Source organism: Xyrauchen texanus, chromosome 34 (assembly GCF_025860055.1).
Source record: "Xyrauchen texanus isolate HMW12.3.18 chromosome 34, RBS_HiC_50CHRs, whole genome shotgun sequence".
NCBI lineage: Eukaryota > Metazoa > Chordata > Actinopteri > Cypriniformes > Catostomidae > Xyrauchen > Xyrauchen texanus.
The window spans coordinates 18,856,287-18,873,978 of NC_068309.1; the positions used below are offsets into that span (position 1 = coordinate 18,856,287).

Consider the following 17,692-nt stretch of genomic DNA (forward strand, 5'->3'; position numbering starts at 1 on the left):
CCACAGGCATGGATCATAGATGGAAGGCGCCAATCATGTCTCACTGCTTCAAATTAAGGCAGTGTTGAACGTGGTTAATGTGCTGGTAATGTGATTGTTATCTCACAGCAGAAGAACTTGAGCACTACAGAGAACAAATGTGCTTTCACATTCAAAAGTTATTACTTGTGCACTGCTTTGCTCACCAGATCAATGCAAGCTCTTCAAACGGCCATCTCTGATAGTCAAACATACAGCAGCATTTTATTATTGCATGAACTGTGAAGTGTAAGCATTATTATACAAGCAAGTGTGCTGTTTTACTGAATATAAAACAGTAAATACATACACTATTGGTCAAAAATTTGCAATAATGTACAGATTTTGGTCTTATGGAAAGAAATTGGTACTTTTATTGACCAAAGTGGCATTCAAATGATCCCAATGTATACTCAGGCCATGAATAATGTGAAAAATTACTTCACTACTTCAAAGAGTTCTCATCCAAAAATCCTCCACGTGCAGCAATAACAGTTTTGCAGATTCTTGGCATTCTAGCTGTCCATTTGTCCAGATACTCAGGTGACATTTCACCCCACACTTCCTGTAACACTTGCCATAGATGTGGCTGTCATGTCGGGCACTTCTCATGCACCTTACAGTCTAGATGATCCCACAAAAGCTCAATGGAGTTAAGATCCACAACACTCTTTTCCAATAATCTGTCCAATGTCTGTGTTTCTTTGCCAACTCTAATCTTTTATTTTTGTTTTTCTGTTTCAAAAGTGTCTTTTTCTTTGCAAGTCTCCCCATAAGGTCTGCACCCCTGATTCATCTCTTTACTGTTGTACATGAAACTGGTGTTGAGCAGGTAGAATTCAATGAAGCTGTCAACTGAGGACACGTGAGGTATCTATTTCTCAAACTAGAGACTCTGATGTACTTATTCTCTAGTTTATTTGTACATCTGGCCTTCCACATCTCTTTCTGTCCTTGTTAGAGCGAGTTGTCTTTTGTCTTTGAAGACTGTAGTGTACACCTTTGTATGAAATCTTCAGTCTTTTGACAATTTCAAGCATTGTAGACTTCATTTCTCAAAACAATGATTGACTGACGAGTTTCTAGAGAAAGCTGTTACTTTTTTTTGCAATTTTTGACCTAATATTGACCTTAAGACATGCCAGTCTATTGCATACTGTGGCAACTCAAAAACAAACACAAAGACAATATTTAGCTTCATTTAACAAACCAAATAGCTTTCAACTGATATAATGGCAAGTGATTTTCTAGTACCAAATTAGTAATTTAGCATGATTACTCAAGGATAAGGTGTTGGAGTGATGGCTGCTGGAAATAGGGCCTGTCTAGATTTGATCAAAAATGACTTTTTTTTAAATAGTGATGGAGCTGTTTTTTTACATCAGTAATGTCCTGACTATACTTTGTGATCAGTTGAATGACACTATGGTGAATTAAAGTACCAATATTTCCTTCCGAAACAGCAAAATCTGTACATTATTCGAAACTTTTGGCCACCAGTGTAGTTTTTATGATATTCAATACAACAGCATGACTGAGTGTGTCATATTGCTTTTATACAACAAGTTTATTGAGGAATTGACATTCCAGATACAATATTACAAGCTAGTACGTGTATTTTTGCTCTGCCAATGAGAATAGTTCCAAAAGCGGCCAATGCAGGATCACATACAAGAGGAATAAAACAAAGAGTAAAACATCTCTGTACTGATATATAAATATCAACGCTCTTGGTGCACTGCTTGTCTAATCAAATGAATGGATTGGAATATAATGTTGTATAATAAACAGTATTTCTGAACTTTGTGCCTTTCAGTCTAATGTTCACTTATTTTCATCCTAAATTAGATTAATCATCATGATGTCAAACATGCTCAACACTTAAAGGGATAGTTCACCCAAAAATGAAAATTCTCTCATCATTTACTCCCCCTCATGCTTCCCAGATGGGTGACTTTTTTCTTCTACAGAACACATATGAATATTTTTAGAAGAATATTTCACCTCTGTAGGTCTATACAATGCAAGTGAATGGGGTCCAAAACTATGAAGCTCTAAAAATCACATAAAGGCCACATAAAAGTAATTCCAGTGGTTAAATCCATGTCTTCAGAAGCAAAATGATAGGTGTGGATGAGAATCCAATTAGTATTTAAGTCCCTTTTTACTATAAATGTCCAATTTCACTTTCATATTCTTTCACTTTCACAGTGAAAGTGAAAGTGGAGATTTATGGTAAAAAAAGATTTAAATATTTATCCGTTTCTCAACCACACCTATCATTTTGCTTCTGAAGATAACCTCTTGAGTCATGTGGATTACTTTTTTCACTGTCTTTGTGATTTTTGGAGCTGGAAAAGTCACCATTCACTTGCATTGTATGGAACTACAGAGCTGAAACATTTTTCTAAAAACTTAAGTCAGTCATTCACATCTGGGATAGCATGAGATTGGGTAAATGATGAAATAATTGTACACTTTAACTTGTATCACACTACATGTAAATGTTGGAACCATTATTGACACAAGTTTTATGTCATCATGGCAACAATGTATACATTATATTCCTATACACTTCCATTTAATTTATATTAAAAGGATAGTTCACCCAAATGTTTTAATTCTGCCATAATTTACTCACCCTAATGTTGTTCCATACCCCTAAGACTTTCTTCTGTCGAACACAAAAGGAGATATTAGGTGTAATTAAGTGAATTGTGACTAAATAACAGCCTCAGTCAACATTCACTTCAATTAAATCTCTTTTCCATAAAATGAAAGTGAATGTGACTAAGGCCGTCATTCTGCATAATAGATCCATTTGTGGTCCATAGAAGAAAAAACAAAACAAGGTGAACTGTCCCTTTAACTTGGTAAAATCTCAAAGAATATGTAGAACAGATTCAAAATAAGTTTCTGTTACAAATCCTGTTATTGAAATCTGCTCTTTGGTGAAAGCCTAAAATAATGTGTATGTATGTATATTGTATGTCTTGAGAAGAGGATAAAACAGATGTCTACATCTATATTGTGTTCTTTCTCTTTTGGCCCACAGGGCAGTTGAGTATTAGACCTTGCCCAAGGATTGACACTAAATGTACTAATTGTAAAGATTTTAGCACAGTGGGAATGCACTCAGCAGGCCTGAGGTGATTGGATAAATGCCACTGTCACCCTACATAATTAAAGAAAAAAAAATCAGTTAGACAGTAAATGGGAGCATTGATCCCAATACAATCAATGGGACTAGATCTCTCTAGCATTGTCAGCATGCTGGGTGTGCTATCTGCTAACCACAGCGCTGAATTAACGAGGATACATGATGTGGGAATCTTGGATTTGTTATCAAATTGTGATATCAAACATCTCATTTTATAAGGAACAATTCGACTGAAGTCAAATTGAAAATGCATTTTACATTTGTTGTACATTCTTTATGTATTTAATAAATATAATTAATAGAATCACTAGTATTATAATGAAAAATATTAACATGATTAAAGTAGGGTCCAAAAAAAATCTGAGAGTACTACTGAAAATGCTTCTACAGTATATTGCATTTTTATTAAATTTTTTATTTTTTTTTGCATTAATTATCAGAATAACAATTTAAGTAAAATGTGTTTTGAAAAATGCACATGAATTTCTGATTTTTGTTGTTGTTGTTTTTAGTAATAGTGCAGAATCTGACACACTTCAAAACAACTTTACAATAAGGTTGTATTTGTTAACATTAGTTATTGCACTTATTAATCTTGGCTAATGTTAACTGATGAAAAAACAATTAAAAACTCTTCAACTCAGCGGACCTGCCGTTGAGTCCAAAAGGGGGCGCTATGTTGCATACAGTATGTGGTATCGTTTGAAAGCTTAGAACCGGAACTTTTTAAAGATAACCAACACTTCTGCATTTATGTTACATAAAATAATAAAATAAGGCAAATTATCATTTGTGGCGCAGAAAAATGTATCATTTAGAAAAATGTATCTGAATATAAAAGTCTTTCAAATAGTAATCAAATAGCACTTAAATAGACAACTCATATATCATATGAAAGCTCTCATTCTCATGAATACAACTGTACAGATTTTGTAAAATATGTTAAATATGATTTCTGTAAGACATCAAATACAAACATCTCATTTATGCACTGATCACTGCTGCTGTAAGCTCCAAATAGCTAAAAACTTTATATCTGTTTTTACCATTTTACCTAATTTTCTCAAATAAATTAGCCATTGTTTACTTTTATGTCAGCTTGCTTTTGTGAATGTTATGTTAAATCAGGAATATAGGAAAAGCATGCTAAACAAATCATTGGAAATAAACGTCATCGACTATTGATGATAAAATGTATATCAATGTATATACATCATCACAAAAGTGAGGATTAGCTTTCTAGTGACACCTAGACTGAACTTCTGTTCTACTCAGAGGCCAAGATATTAGATGAAACAATGGGGGTGGTGCATGAACTGAAAAGCAGACTGAATGTATATGGATATGCTCATCTGTGTGGACTAAAATGCGATTGAGAGTGCCACTTACATTTCACATCGGCATTTTGTGATGGGTGACAGAGAATTTTTTTTTTCTCTAATACTTGCTGCCATACAGTGGACTAAACTAAGACTTTATAGAGGGAGATGGAGTGAACAGAACCTGAATTACATGCTTACAAAGTTAATACCAAAAAATCTATGAATCATAATATTGCAAACATACAATATTATTTATGAAAAAGAGACTAATTGTTGGCAATTACTCCACAGTATGTGCGAATGGTGAGCTATACATTTGAGGGGGAAAATTGCATGCAGCATCCCAAAAATGCACTGGAGTTAAAGAGGTTAATACAAATTTTATGCTGTAATAGTGAATGTTAAAATTACCATTAACCAGGACTAAGAAGTGTTGTAAAGTTATTATTCATTGTTAGATTATGTTAACTAATGTAGTTAACTAATGTTTACAAATACAACCTTATTGTAAAGTGTTACCAATATTTATTCATATTAGACATAACATTTCTTTGTATGGATTTTTCCAATTCCCAAATTTTCAGTTTATTTTGAGATTCAATTTACATGAATCCTACTTTATTCTTGGTGATCTCAGACATTTGGTCCACTCTGTAAATGTCAAGCAAGGATAACCAGCAGAGGGCTTCTATGGCCATGTAATAACACAGCGATGGCAAGACTGGAGTTACATAGGCTTTATCTGTGCACATCATTACATGCCTGAGATTCTGTTTCACTCCTGTCTGTAAAAAGAAATACAGCAAAGTCTTTTGTGCATTTTGGAACACACACAATAAGATTCCAGTGCTGCAGGAATTTCATCAACCAAAAATGGAATGTTGGCAAGCTAAAGTTGCCAGTGTAATTCCTAAAAGCCATACACAATGTCATAACAAATCGCTTTAAGTGGCATTGTAGGCTGTTGTTTTGCAAATTCATCTTTTGGAGGTCATCCGCTGGCTCCTCACGCCTACAGGCATGGCTTAGCTGGGAGCACATTTGAAGGGATTTAGGTGAAACCACATGAACCATTCAGCCATTCACTATCTAAACTTCCCTTGTCCATTAGATCATATCTGGGTCAAAGAGCAACAGAAGATGGGATCCCCTGCTCACCACACAAAGGCCATTCAGCGGCAACGCTGTATTCATGCATCCTAACCCAGCCCCACCTTCCTAAAGCCAGCCTTACTCTGCACCCCATGACTGAGGTCACATGACCTTCATGACAACCGGGAGTCTAGGTACCCCTAATGATGCTTAACTTCCTAAGGCTTTGCAAACTGAATATACAATTTGGACCCTGCTGTCTTTCTCATGCGATTATTATTAAAAAAAGAACATCTGTTTCATCTTGAAGAGAGAGAACTAATTAAAAGACTCATTAGCTCAGTGCACTGAGATAGCATTGTGTTCTATATAAGAAGCACATGATTTCCAAAGATAGTTAGAAGGTGAAAAGTAATAACAGCATTTCATTAACCACTGGGAGAAACATGGGCGTCTGATTCAAAGAAAGCAGGAACAAACAGTTAAAAGGCAGAACTTGCAATGCATACAGACTATTATGGATCTTTCAACTATTCACTTCCTCTCTATATTATATACACAAATTGTATTTGTATTATATGTCAAATATAATCAATACATTAATAAATATGTTCATTATTTGTGATAATGTAATCGTGTTCATATGCTTTTATTCAAAGTAACTTGTACATTCAATTGAGACATTTGTATTTTTTTTAATCAGTACATTCCCTGGGAATCAAACCCATGACCTTGATGTTGAGGTCATGCTCTGAGATACTCGAATGTGTATATACTGTAAAAAGTGGACTTTGCACTTGTCTTATTTAATACAGTTTTTTCCATTACAAATTCTTAATTAGCATAACAATGAGTGAAAAGAATTGAAAACCAATACCTATCATATTTCTTCAGAAGACATGGATTAAACAACTATAGTTGTGTGGATTAACATTTATGCTGCATTTATGTGCTTTTGGAGCTTCAAACATGTGGTACCCATTCAGAGATATTCTTCTAGGACCTACAGAGATATTCTTCTAAAAATCTTTGTTTTGTTCAGCAGAAGTAAGAAAAAATATGCATCTGGGATGACATGAGGGCAAGTAAATGATGAGAGAATTTTCATTTTCGGGTGAACTATCCCTTTAAGAAACTTCCAAAGAGTAACTTGTGTGCTTTAGCGGACAATAAATGCGCTTTCATATAAATTGTTAACAAAGTCATTATCACAGAATTGCTTATTTTAACAGTGATCTAGAAACACAAAGAGCAGAATCATACATGTCTTCTTTTTTTTTTTTTTTTTTTAATTAGATTTTGAATCCCAAAGATGTGATTCAGACTTTTAAACCCAGTATTTTATTCCAAAGTTATATGAATACATCCAATAAACTCTTCACAATTGCAGCCTTTACACAAGATGGCAGCAGTTACACTGAGCTTTCACTGCATCTACCCAACACTGGCAGATGTTTACAATAATTCAACAGGATCATAACTCAAACACACACACAGAGTGTTAGACAGCTACAATACCAGGGGAAGCATTAGCATAGCTGCGAATTGCCATTATTTGCTCAGATGGTTCCTGGTATTAACACAGGGCTCTATGTAATGAACACAGGCAGGCAGAGGAAAAGCACACAGACTCTCTACAGCTCTGAGGTTTGTATTCTCAGCTTGTCTCCCTCCAGAATAAAAGAGAAGCAGAGACTGCTTTTGTTTCAGTCTATTTCCCTCCGAATGGTAATGAGAGCCGGCAGTGAAGACACAAATCCTCTTCTCTTAATGATGCACTTCTGTACCTGAGTGACTCCACTTTGCTATCTAACAAATTGATATATTGCCATCTGAAGAATTGAAATGCTCAATTAAAACCAAGACCCATTTTTTTCCTGATTGTATGAATGAAATTATGTTTGCACTGTCTCACCTGTAGTTTACTGGAGCTCTTTGATCATTTTACAGGCTTTATTGCAGAATATCTGTAATGAACAACAGCAATTAACATGACAAACAACAAATCAACTGTCTAATAGAATGTTACATTAGTGTTAAATGATCTTCCCTAAAGACACATTTACTGAGAAGATGAATTGTTATCACTATACAATAAGATTCTGTAGGGCAATATCAGTTAATGCAATGTTTATTTTTTATTTATTGTTTTACTATATTTATTAATGTTAATATTCTACAACTATATTGGTAACAATTTATTTGACAGTGTTTGTTACACATATTACAAGTTATTAACTATTATTAGTTAACTAATAGTGTCATAATAAAAATAAATACACAGTAAGTACACACTATTACTATATTATTACTAGTAATTACTTAGTAGCTGAAAATAACTGTAACTACTCAGTAACATAAACAATGTAAAAAAAAGTGTGGCCATTATTTTAAATTATACTATTATGTATTAACATATGTAGAAATTAACATCAAACAAGATTAATACATGCTGTTAAATTCTTTAGTGTTAGATCCTGTTAACTAATGTGTTACCTAATAATAGCATATGCAACCTTACTGTAGCATTACTACATTTAAAGATATATTATCAGGTGATTTAACGTTCATCCATAAAAACACAAACCAACACAAGCCAGACAAACTTAAGTCCATTTTTTATTATTTTTTTTCTAACTGCAGATTTTAGGAATACAACTGAACATTGTTATTTTGAGACTCATAAATAAAAAATACAAAAGAAAAATCAAATCACTACAAAAACAATCTACTGTTAGTAGGATGTAAAAAATATCTTTCACTATTAAAAGGCACAAAATTTACATAGTGACAACACTGAGAAGAAAACCTGCAGCATTCAATCTCTTTAAATTCTTTATTTTTTCACACTCCATCAGAGAACACTGAAATGTTACAAAGAGATGTGCACGATCCTACACCGAAAGAAAGACTACATCAGGAAACTGATGCCAATATCTGTAGCACGACACCCAGAATGTGCTACAAATAAAATAGCATGTTGCTGGAGAAGACAAAGGACCTTTTGCAAAGCTCTAAAGCAAATTATTATTTTTTTACAATTGTCAACAAACAGAAAGAAATAAAAATAATAATTGGGCACCTTCTAAGATTAGGCTAAGATTTGGTGCTGAGGTAGACGTAACTATAACAATTCAAATAATAATAATAACAATGAAAATAAAAACCCCACAACAAAACACTATTTTTTTTTAAAGAGCAACTGGACTGGCACTTGTGCTGTCACAAGAATTATTTTTTTTAAATAAATCACAGACAAGCCAGAGAGGAGGGAGACACAGTAGAGAGAGGGAATAGAAAAAAAAGAGGATGGGCAGAGAGAGAATGAAAAAAGGGAGAAAAGAGCTAGAGAGAGAGAAACTGCTTTGTTACATAAAAAGCTTTGTAACGCTTGGTCCGTCAGGGCAATTGGTCCTCAGTGCAAATATATATATATATATATATATATATATATATATATATATATATATATATATATATATATATATATATAAAGACAATGTCTTGGTGCTTTGTTACTCAAACAGTTTAGTTTTGACCTCAATGACACATGCATGGCAACACAGCATGAAATGGCTACTCTTTCTATAGAACACCACACTGAAACACAGTGAGCCAACTCCAGGGATGCAATGATGACACTTGGCTTACTGTTTCCTTAAAATAAGTACTTTAATCAACAAATAAACATGTTGAGAAGGGGCAGTAACATCGCATCAACATCCAACAGAACGTTAAAGGGATGTTGTTAAAAGGTTTAATCAGCAAACCCGTTGCTGAGGTGGAAAAACAAGGAAGTCAAAGAAAGTTTGATTCTCAAACGTGATTTTTTTTTTGTCCTTCGAAGCAGGATATTCATTGTAAAAATTCACATATTCCAATCCAAGGAATGTTTAGCTTGTTTACGTAACTTTTCTTCTTGAATTGTGTATAAAACACTACAGGACTTCAGCATTGATCAGTCGCCAGCGGAACCAATGAAAAATACCATATGGCAATTAATAATAAAAAAAACAACCTCACTTTCTCTTGGCTCGGTCCCTTGTCAAGCCCTTTAAGTGAGGATACTCTTTTCCAATTCTGAGATCATCATGACATCCCTGGAGCCCTGAAGACACCAATAATCATTTGAAAATACAGAAACTAAGCAGATATATGTGGACAATCTGTTGAACAACAGGTTCATTTAGGCACAAAAATATTACATAAACGTCATAAGATCATTGAGGGAAGAACTACATCAATGCCAATGTTTTTTAATCACCATGAGAGAAAAGTGGTAAAGCACATTACTTTCGGATTAGTGCATTTGACACTAATGTGCTCTCACATACACACACACACTACAAAAACAAAAAAGTAAAACTTTAATTTTTTGAGAACAGTGACACTGGTATGTGACATAATATCTTGTATTGTTGCCACATATTGCAAACTCTGTTTTACCCATTTTATATCAGTTGACGTTAGCCATTCACAGAAAATATAGATTTCAGCCTTAATCGTGGCGCTACTTATTTTTACTTCTCACAGGGATATGATATGTCCCCCAAACTCACAGTGTTTTCCAGAAAACAATGGCAAGACACACAACAATTACATTTTCCTTTGATGCATCTCCCCATCCCTTCTTTTTTTAGTCACTTCAAGTACAAAAACAAAAAGTTGGCAACATCACTGTTTGAGATATTGTGTGCAATGTAATCATCATTGGCATCACATCATTTTTTTCTTGTTATTTTCACAAAAGGAGTATGTGGCTGATTTAGTCCTTCACCTGCAATGTATTGACATCCAGAAAGCAACATTTATCACTATAGGATCACACACTGTCCACCATTACTGAAGAGGAGCAAAGGCAAACGATTCAAATGAGAGAGTAATGATGTAAAAAAAACCTACAAAGTTTTGCCCCGCTGAAACCTCAACAAATGGAAAAAGGGACCGACACTGAATACAAAAATATCACAATTTTATATATCAAATGGCCTCTGCTGGCTCTTGCTCAGGACTACACTCATATAAAGAAACATGTCGACTGACAGGATTGAATTTTTTTTCTTCCTTTCGGCTTTGATTACAACTTGCATTCCCAATTGTCCAACGCACAACAATGCACTGCTGCATATGACCTGTTCTTGGCGGTTCACACTCTGCGAACCTTCTTTTTTCACATTACAAAACTACAATTCTATTCACATATTTTCAAGTTTAATGTTTTTTTCCCCCCAAACTTTGAAGTACTACAATTCACCTGTAACATACGCACACCTCCCCGTTCAACTCCTACCCCAAACTTAAGGCTTCAAAAATCTCTTGTCTGCTCTTAAGGTAAAGTTTATAGGGGTCAGTGGGGACTGATAGGGAAAGTTTTACTTCTTTTAATTTTTTTTACACTTTTCCTATAACCAGTTCTCACATATCTTACCCTTTCATGCTTGTCGCATACAAATGTGAAAAGACAACACTTGAAAGTGTGAGATGAAGTTGCAATAACACAAACACAAATGAATGTGCTTATGCAAAAAAACAACAACAAACAAACAGACAAAAAAAAAAAAAAACTTAGAGGTAGCTTAAAAAATGATCAAACCCACAAGCTCTTCAACAAGCAGGGTTAGTAAAAAAATGAACAAAAAAACAAAACAAAAACATAATACCAAGTTTGGTAAGATTAAAACACAAACAATGTTAACGAAAAGGCAAATCATCTCTCTTCACCATGGCACTTAATTTCTTAAGTCCTCAAGTACTCGCTGCTTTTTAAATCTCCGCTGCTTGACTTTGCAGTAAGACGAACACAAGCAAACGAATCAAATATAAAACAAGAAAAAACTAAGGAAAAATTAACCCACTAGCACGAGGTCACAAAAAACGAGGTAATTCAAGTACAATGTGCTGAAGTTAATCAAGGTAAAATAGGAAACACATACATAGCACAGGAACAAAACAAAAGAGTTGATCTGTTCGGTTCTCTCATGGACAGACCAAGCCTCGAATCACTGAACATTTAGATATGTGCGGACGAGCCCTGTATGTCATGTCCAATCTGTCTCCAAGCCACTGGAAAAAGCAGCTTTAGTCATCATTTTGGTCTCTATAACAACAACATAAACAGTTGATTCGATGTCTAGTGTGAAATGGATGTTCTCTATGTATTGCCAAGTTACTCAAATCAAAGTAATCAAACCGTAACGATTACTATGTGTTGAACTGATTTTCAGACCAGACGTAGACTTAAACGTGAGATAAATGAAGAGTGAAAAACAAACATGTACATTGTGCATAAATGGGTTATTTTGATCAATATAAACTTGAAAGGAAATATCAAACAAAAACTGTCATCGTGAGCTTGTAATATGCAGTATGAAGCTATGAGACTAGGCCAAGGAACCAAAGATTATGCATAAAAAAAAAACTAATAAAAATGAAGACATTGATGAGCAGATTATTGAGAGCTTAGCTGATTTGTTTGCTGGTTAAACCAATAAGCCCTTAATGAATGTGAATCATATGGGAGATGGGAGGGATCTACCCACCAAGTGTCAGCCAGGCATTATGATTGTGTTTTGTGTGAAGCTTATGTCCCAGTTTGCAGTAATAACTCTGATGAACATGACAGTTCACATTTGCTGTTGTGTACCCGACTAGTGCATCGTTACTGACAGATCTAAGTGCTTTGTGCACTGACTCCTCTGTTGCAATTACTCTGATAAAAGAAGATCAGCTATCAGAGATAAACAAGGAGAGGGTACAATGTCTCATTTACAGTGGAAGACAGTTATACTATTATGTACCAGTAGAGGGCGTCTTTTTAGAGTGAGTCAAAGGGTGAAATATTGTGACTGATATAAAGGCATATTTGGATATTTAAAGGGATAGTTCATGCAAAAAATTTTTTTCATTTATTTACCCTTATATTGTTCCAAACCCATATGACTTTCTCTTCCTGTCTTTCAAAACAAAAGGAAATGATAGGCAGAATGTTAGGGCCTGACAGCCTCAGTCACCCTTCAATTTCATTGTATGGAAAAAAATGCAATGAAAGTGAATAGTGACTGAGACTAGCATTGTGCCTAACATCTCCTTTTGTGTTCCATGGAAGAAATAAAACCTTACAGGTTTGAAACAACATTAGGGCGAGTCAGTGACGACAGAATTTTTGTTTTTGCATGAACTATCCCTTTACTTGCCTGGGACATAAGCTGACGACTGACGTACTATACTATGAACAGATACTGCGATACTGACGGGGTAAGAGTTTGTTTTTAACGTTATGCCTTTTTTTATATTTCATCCTTTCCCATTCTGTCTTGCCCAGCCCCTGTGACAAATGTGCCTATTTGCCTTCTTAGTCCATTTCCACCACAGTGACAAGCTGACTGTGATTCCTTCCCACTCCCCCTCCCCTTCTGTGCCCTACCCATCCTCAGACATAGCAGAGGTACAGGTAAGTCTTCTCTATTCTCCAGTCTGGGGGGATGTCTTCAGGCTTGTGACCCTTCATGTGCTTCTGCATGGCGGAGAGGCTGGGACAGTACTCCAGGCAGATGGTGCACTGGTACGGTGAGGCGCCGTTGTGGGTGCGCAGGTGTTTGATCATGGCCGAGTAGTCCCTGGAGCGCTGGTGGCAAAGCTTGCACTCAAATGGCTTCTCACCTGCACAGAAAAGGAACAATGTCAGGACACTTCAGACACATCAAGTAGTTGAAATGTCTTTATGTTGTTTTATTTTCATATTTTTTCACAGACAGGAATACTCATCAATAAGAACTCAGGAAGGTCAGGAATGAGATTAATCTAAAGATATTCAGTGCAATGACACAAAACAGAGGCAACAGTAAGTATTTTTGTGATAGAATACTTAACACATTCTGCTTTGTGAGAAAATTCTTAACCATTTGTTTGGGTAAAAAAAAAAAAGACTTGGTTACATTAAATAAACATTGCACTTCCCTTTTGATTATAAACATGAACATTGACAGTGGCTTGTCTTTTCCACATTAAACAGACACTTTTATAGTAGCATTTCATCTGGGAAGAGTGCAAGCTATATGCCAGTAGTGATCCTATTCTTTTTACAGCAGATATAAAATAAAACCTTCATTTTGATTAATTGGAATTTATAATTACTAACATATTGTATCATGGTTTTTACAGTACACATGCAAAAGTCTTTTGACAAAAACATTTGTCTTAAGATGGTTATTTCATATGTTCTGCTTTAGTTTGTCAATAGGAAATATAAATGGTAGTTTAGCGCAGGTGTAAGCGCCCTTACAGCTTTTCTCTCCCGGACGGGCGCTTGACCACGCCCCCGCTGCCACACACGGCTTGTAATAAAACATTTGCAGTAAATAGTAGCCTACCAAGAAAGTCATTGGTCACTATCTTCCTCCTCTTGTGCACATGAAACCACTGAAGTCATCTCCTTCGGTGTCGGAGTTGAATAGCCTCAGATTTAGTTCAATTCATCACGCTGCTGTTTCCAACGTCTTATCATCGACTCATTAAGACCAAGCTCCCGTGCAGCAGCTCTATTTCATTTTCCAACAGCCAGATCAATCGCCTTCAACTTGAAAGCAGCATCATATGCGTTTCTCCATGTCTTTGCCATGGTGAGGTTGACAAAATTACTACCGTAATCAGAATGATGGGAAGTTTGAGCGCGCTCGATTTAATCTAAACAGTAAACAAAAAAAGTTGTTTTGACCTTAACCCGTTCGGCAATTTCATTGGTCTAATGAAAGCTTCAAACCGCCAAAAAACTGAGCACGTCACAGAATGTTTTTTTTATTTTTTTTTAATAAAATTTGAAAGCGGGAAAAATCCATATATTAGCCGCGTCATTGTATAAGCCGCGAGGTTCAAAGCGTGGGAAAAAAGTTGCGGCTTATAGTCCGGAAATTACGGTACATGAAGAGACAGAAGCAATTGAGGTCAGCCTAGATAGATAGAAGAACTGTGGCAAGCTGTCCAAGATGCTTGGAACAACCTATATGCCAAATACCTTGATTTGGTGCTGTTTAAAAAGGCATACAGTAAGATAGTCATAAAAAATATGGATTTAGTTTTTTTTTTTTTTTTTTATGTTTACTGCACCTTGTAAGAAGTTAACTGATAAATAAAAAATATTTATGTCATAACAAATAAATTCTAGTGCCCAAATATAGTATCAAAATACAGTTGATAAGTCTGTCTTCTATGAAAATTAAAAAAATGAACAAAAATATCCCATATGGTCTTTCATTGAAAAAGTCCCCACACATATCTAGGGATAAGGATATTATAGAGACTTGAGATTGTTTTGATTTGGGCCAGTAAATAAACATCTAGCAACTACCCAAAACCTTAGCATTAAGTAAATATATAAAGTAATTCAAAATGTAATAATTTTTTTATTCCCAGGTTTTCCAAGTCAGTGGTGCTTGCTAAGGCAAACATCATAATAACTACAGCTCATTCTAAGTGTTAGGATATTAAACAAACCCCTGTTGCCCAAGTAATAAACTTTGGTTGCTTGTAGTGATCAGACTTACAATATTCACTCAATAAAAAGGGTGGAAAAAATCCCATATACTGCATACTGACCACAGAGTACCATAGAAACTCGGGGGTGTGAGCTTTTCGATGGGACTGTAAGAAACCTCCTTGCAATGCCATAGAAACCATTCAGAACACTCTGGCAATGGTGAAAGTTGTCAGTAAAACTCAAACATTATGGTGGCGAGTTTTGAACAGGGAAGTAACAATCACATTTATTCATTTTATGAAAAATGCAGTTTTTCTCAATTTTCTTAAAATAGAGAAGTGCAAGACAATTTTGCAGCATTGAGTAAAAACTAATTACTTGACTAATTATGCCGAACATTCATATGAATGGCAATGAATTTAGTATCCAAAAAAAGGAGCCTTATTGGTTTTGTAAGAGGCCATTTAGATCGAACACATTTTTGCATGAACAAAAGCTAGAAAAAGCGCAACAGATGTCTTGAGATGCGTTTTGACATGGTAACTTAAAAATGTCTAGCTCATTCTCAAGATGCTGAAAAATCAGCAAGGAGCGACATCCTTCTAGTGCATGTTTACAAACAGTGCAGATGAATGCAAAATGGTGTGAATGGCCTTTAAGATTTAGAACAAACCACAATTTGTTCCTCAGTTTAGAAGCTCATCTGAAACTTCTTAAAGATATGGTAACGCAAAGCACAGCACATTTGGCCTGACAGTGGAAAACAAGTCAACTAAATGTTGACCTTTAAAAATGTCACTAGGGAAAGCGCTGATAAGCTAAGGATTGAAGAATGCTCATGTCTGGTGAAGGCATCCTGCGAATGCAAAGACAGTGCAATGTTTGTTCTGGTCTTCCATTTGTTTAACCACAGACTGGAGGAACCTTGACCTTAGTGGTTCAAGCAATGTCATGTCCGTCTGCGTTTGCTTATGCAAAGGCCCTAACGAGACAGTCATTAAACCGTCAGGACTCCTGTGGTCAGTATACTTTAACAGCACTGTAAACAGGGCAGCCTCAGATAACCAGAAAATAATGAATTGCAAATGGAGCTTAGTTATTGATTGGCCATTGACAGCACCGGGGCTGCCAATGTCGATGCTTTATCAAGCAGCTCCATTTTGCATGCGGTGGCCTTTGACTGTGAGCTTGTCATTGTTTATGTTATCTCTGGAGCTCTGTGCTCGCCACCAAAGCCCTGCCCCCTACCCCACCCAAAGACGTCAATTATTTGACAGGCTTCCTTAATAGTGAGGCTTAACAGCATCGTTTTTGAGTGGCAGAGAGGAGGGGAAGGTCTGGTGCCCATTGTGTGCATCCGGAAGACCAGGTCTCTACAGTACGCACTAATCTTCTTGTCAAAGAGTGAGCTGACAGCACTGGAAATGGTCTGCCTTTTGGTGAGGGCTTTACAGAGCACTAAGACCCCAGAATCAATCAGATTTTAGGTTTACAAGAGTAAAGTGGGCCCATTGCACTGGTCTGATTATTGAAGCCAATGGGGGACAAACAGAGGTATGGTTTGTGCTTGCATCTGCAGTCTAAAAGACCTGATATGAAGATCACTCACTGACACGAATGTCAGAAAGCTGCCATGTTAAAGTTAATGGAAATTTTCATTCACAACCCATTTTACATCTGAAATGTGATGCATTTTAAAGTGAAACAGGAAATTCAATGAGAAGTGTATCTATGCATATATAAATATAATAAACAGCACAGATAAATAGTTTACAATGAGACCAGGAGCATGCATTAAGACTAAATAGGGTACATTTTGATTTCATATTAGCATTAACAGTTATGTAGTCTGGCTTTGAAGTTTTCCATTTGTAAGTTGCTGTGGATAAAACATCTTCTTAATGACTAAACTTAAATGCATTTTGATTTGCTGTTAGGCAGAGGCTGGATAAACAGGGAGTTGTGCACAGTACCTGTATGGACACGGTAGTGGGTCTCGAGCTGGTGTTTGAGGCTAAACTTCTTGCCACAGCCATTACATTCATAGGGCTTCTCTCCGGTGTGGATGCGCTTGTGTCCCTTCAGTGTGCTCTCGTCTCGGAAGCAGCTGCCGCAGAACTCGCATTCAAACGGGTGGTCACCTGCTGGATGGAGACCTGATTATATGTGGTGTAAGCATGTCAATGTTACACTTGCAACAGCTGTTACAGCTGGACTTGCATAAACCCTTTGCCCTTGTACATTGTCCTCAACTTCAAACAAAATCATACTCTACAATTGTGCCAATGAGGTGGACATACAAAAAAGGTAATGAAAAGACAATTAAAATTCAAGCCAGCAAGCATAAGTGAAGAAACAAAAGAATAAACAAACCACAGAAAGAAAAAGAATAGCAACCGGAAGAGAGAATGAACAAAACAAACACGAAAGAAAGAACAAAATGAAGAACAATAAGAAGAACAACAGAAGAAAACAAATGAAAGAAACAAAACCAATGAGAAGCAACAAAGAAACGAACAAAAAACAAACAAAACATTTGAAAGAAAAAAGGATAATAGAAAAAGAGCAAATTAAATGGAAGATTGAACAAAAGAAAACAAATGAGGTGAACAAAATGAGAAAGAACAA

General features: G+C 35.7%; 1 protein-coding gene across 2 annotated transcripts in view; it reads right to left on the minus strand.

The window, feature by feature from the left end:
• Positions 1-8,208: 8,208 nt before the first annotated feature.
• The window catches only part of zbtb16a (zinc finger and BTB domain containing 16a), a 165,414-nt gene continuing 155,930 nt past the window's right edge, over positions 8,209-17,692 (minus strand). The window contains exons 6-7 of one of the 2 annotated variants that reach the window (XM_052104043.1): positions 17,038-17,205; positions 8,209-13,251 (exon numbers count right to left, since the gene is read on the minus strand). In XM_052104043.1, coding sequence (XP_051960003.1) covers positions 13,022-13,251; positions 17,038-17,205 — 398 coding nt within the window. In that variant the 3' untranslated portion in view covers positions 8,209-13,021. Of the gene's footprint in view, positions 13,252-17,037; positions 17,209-17,692 lie in introns of both variants that reach the window. The other variant, XM_052104042.1, reaches the window with a different exon arrangement.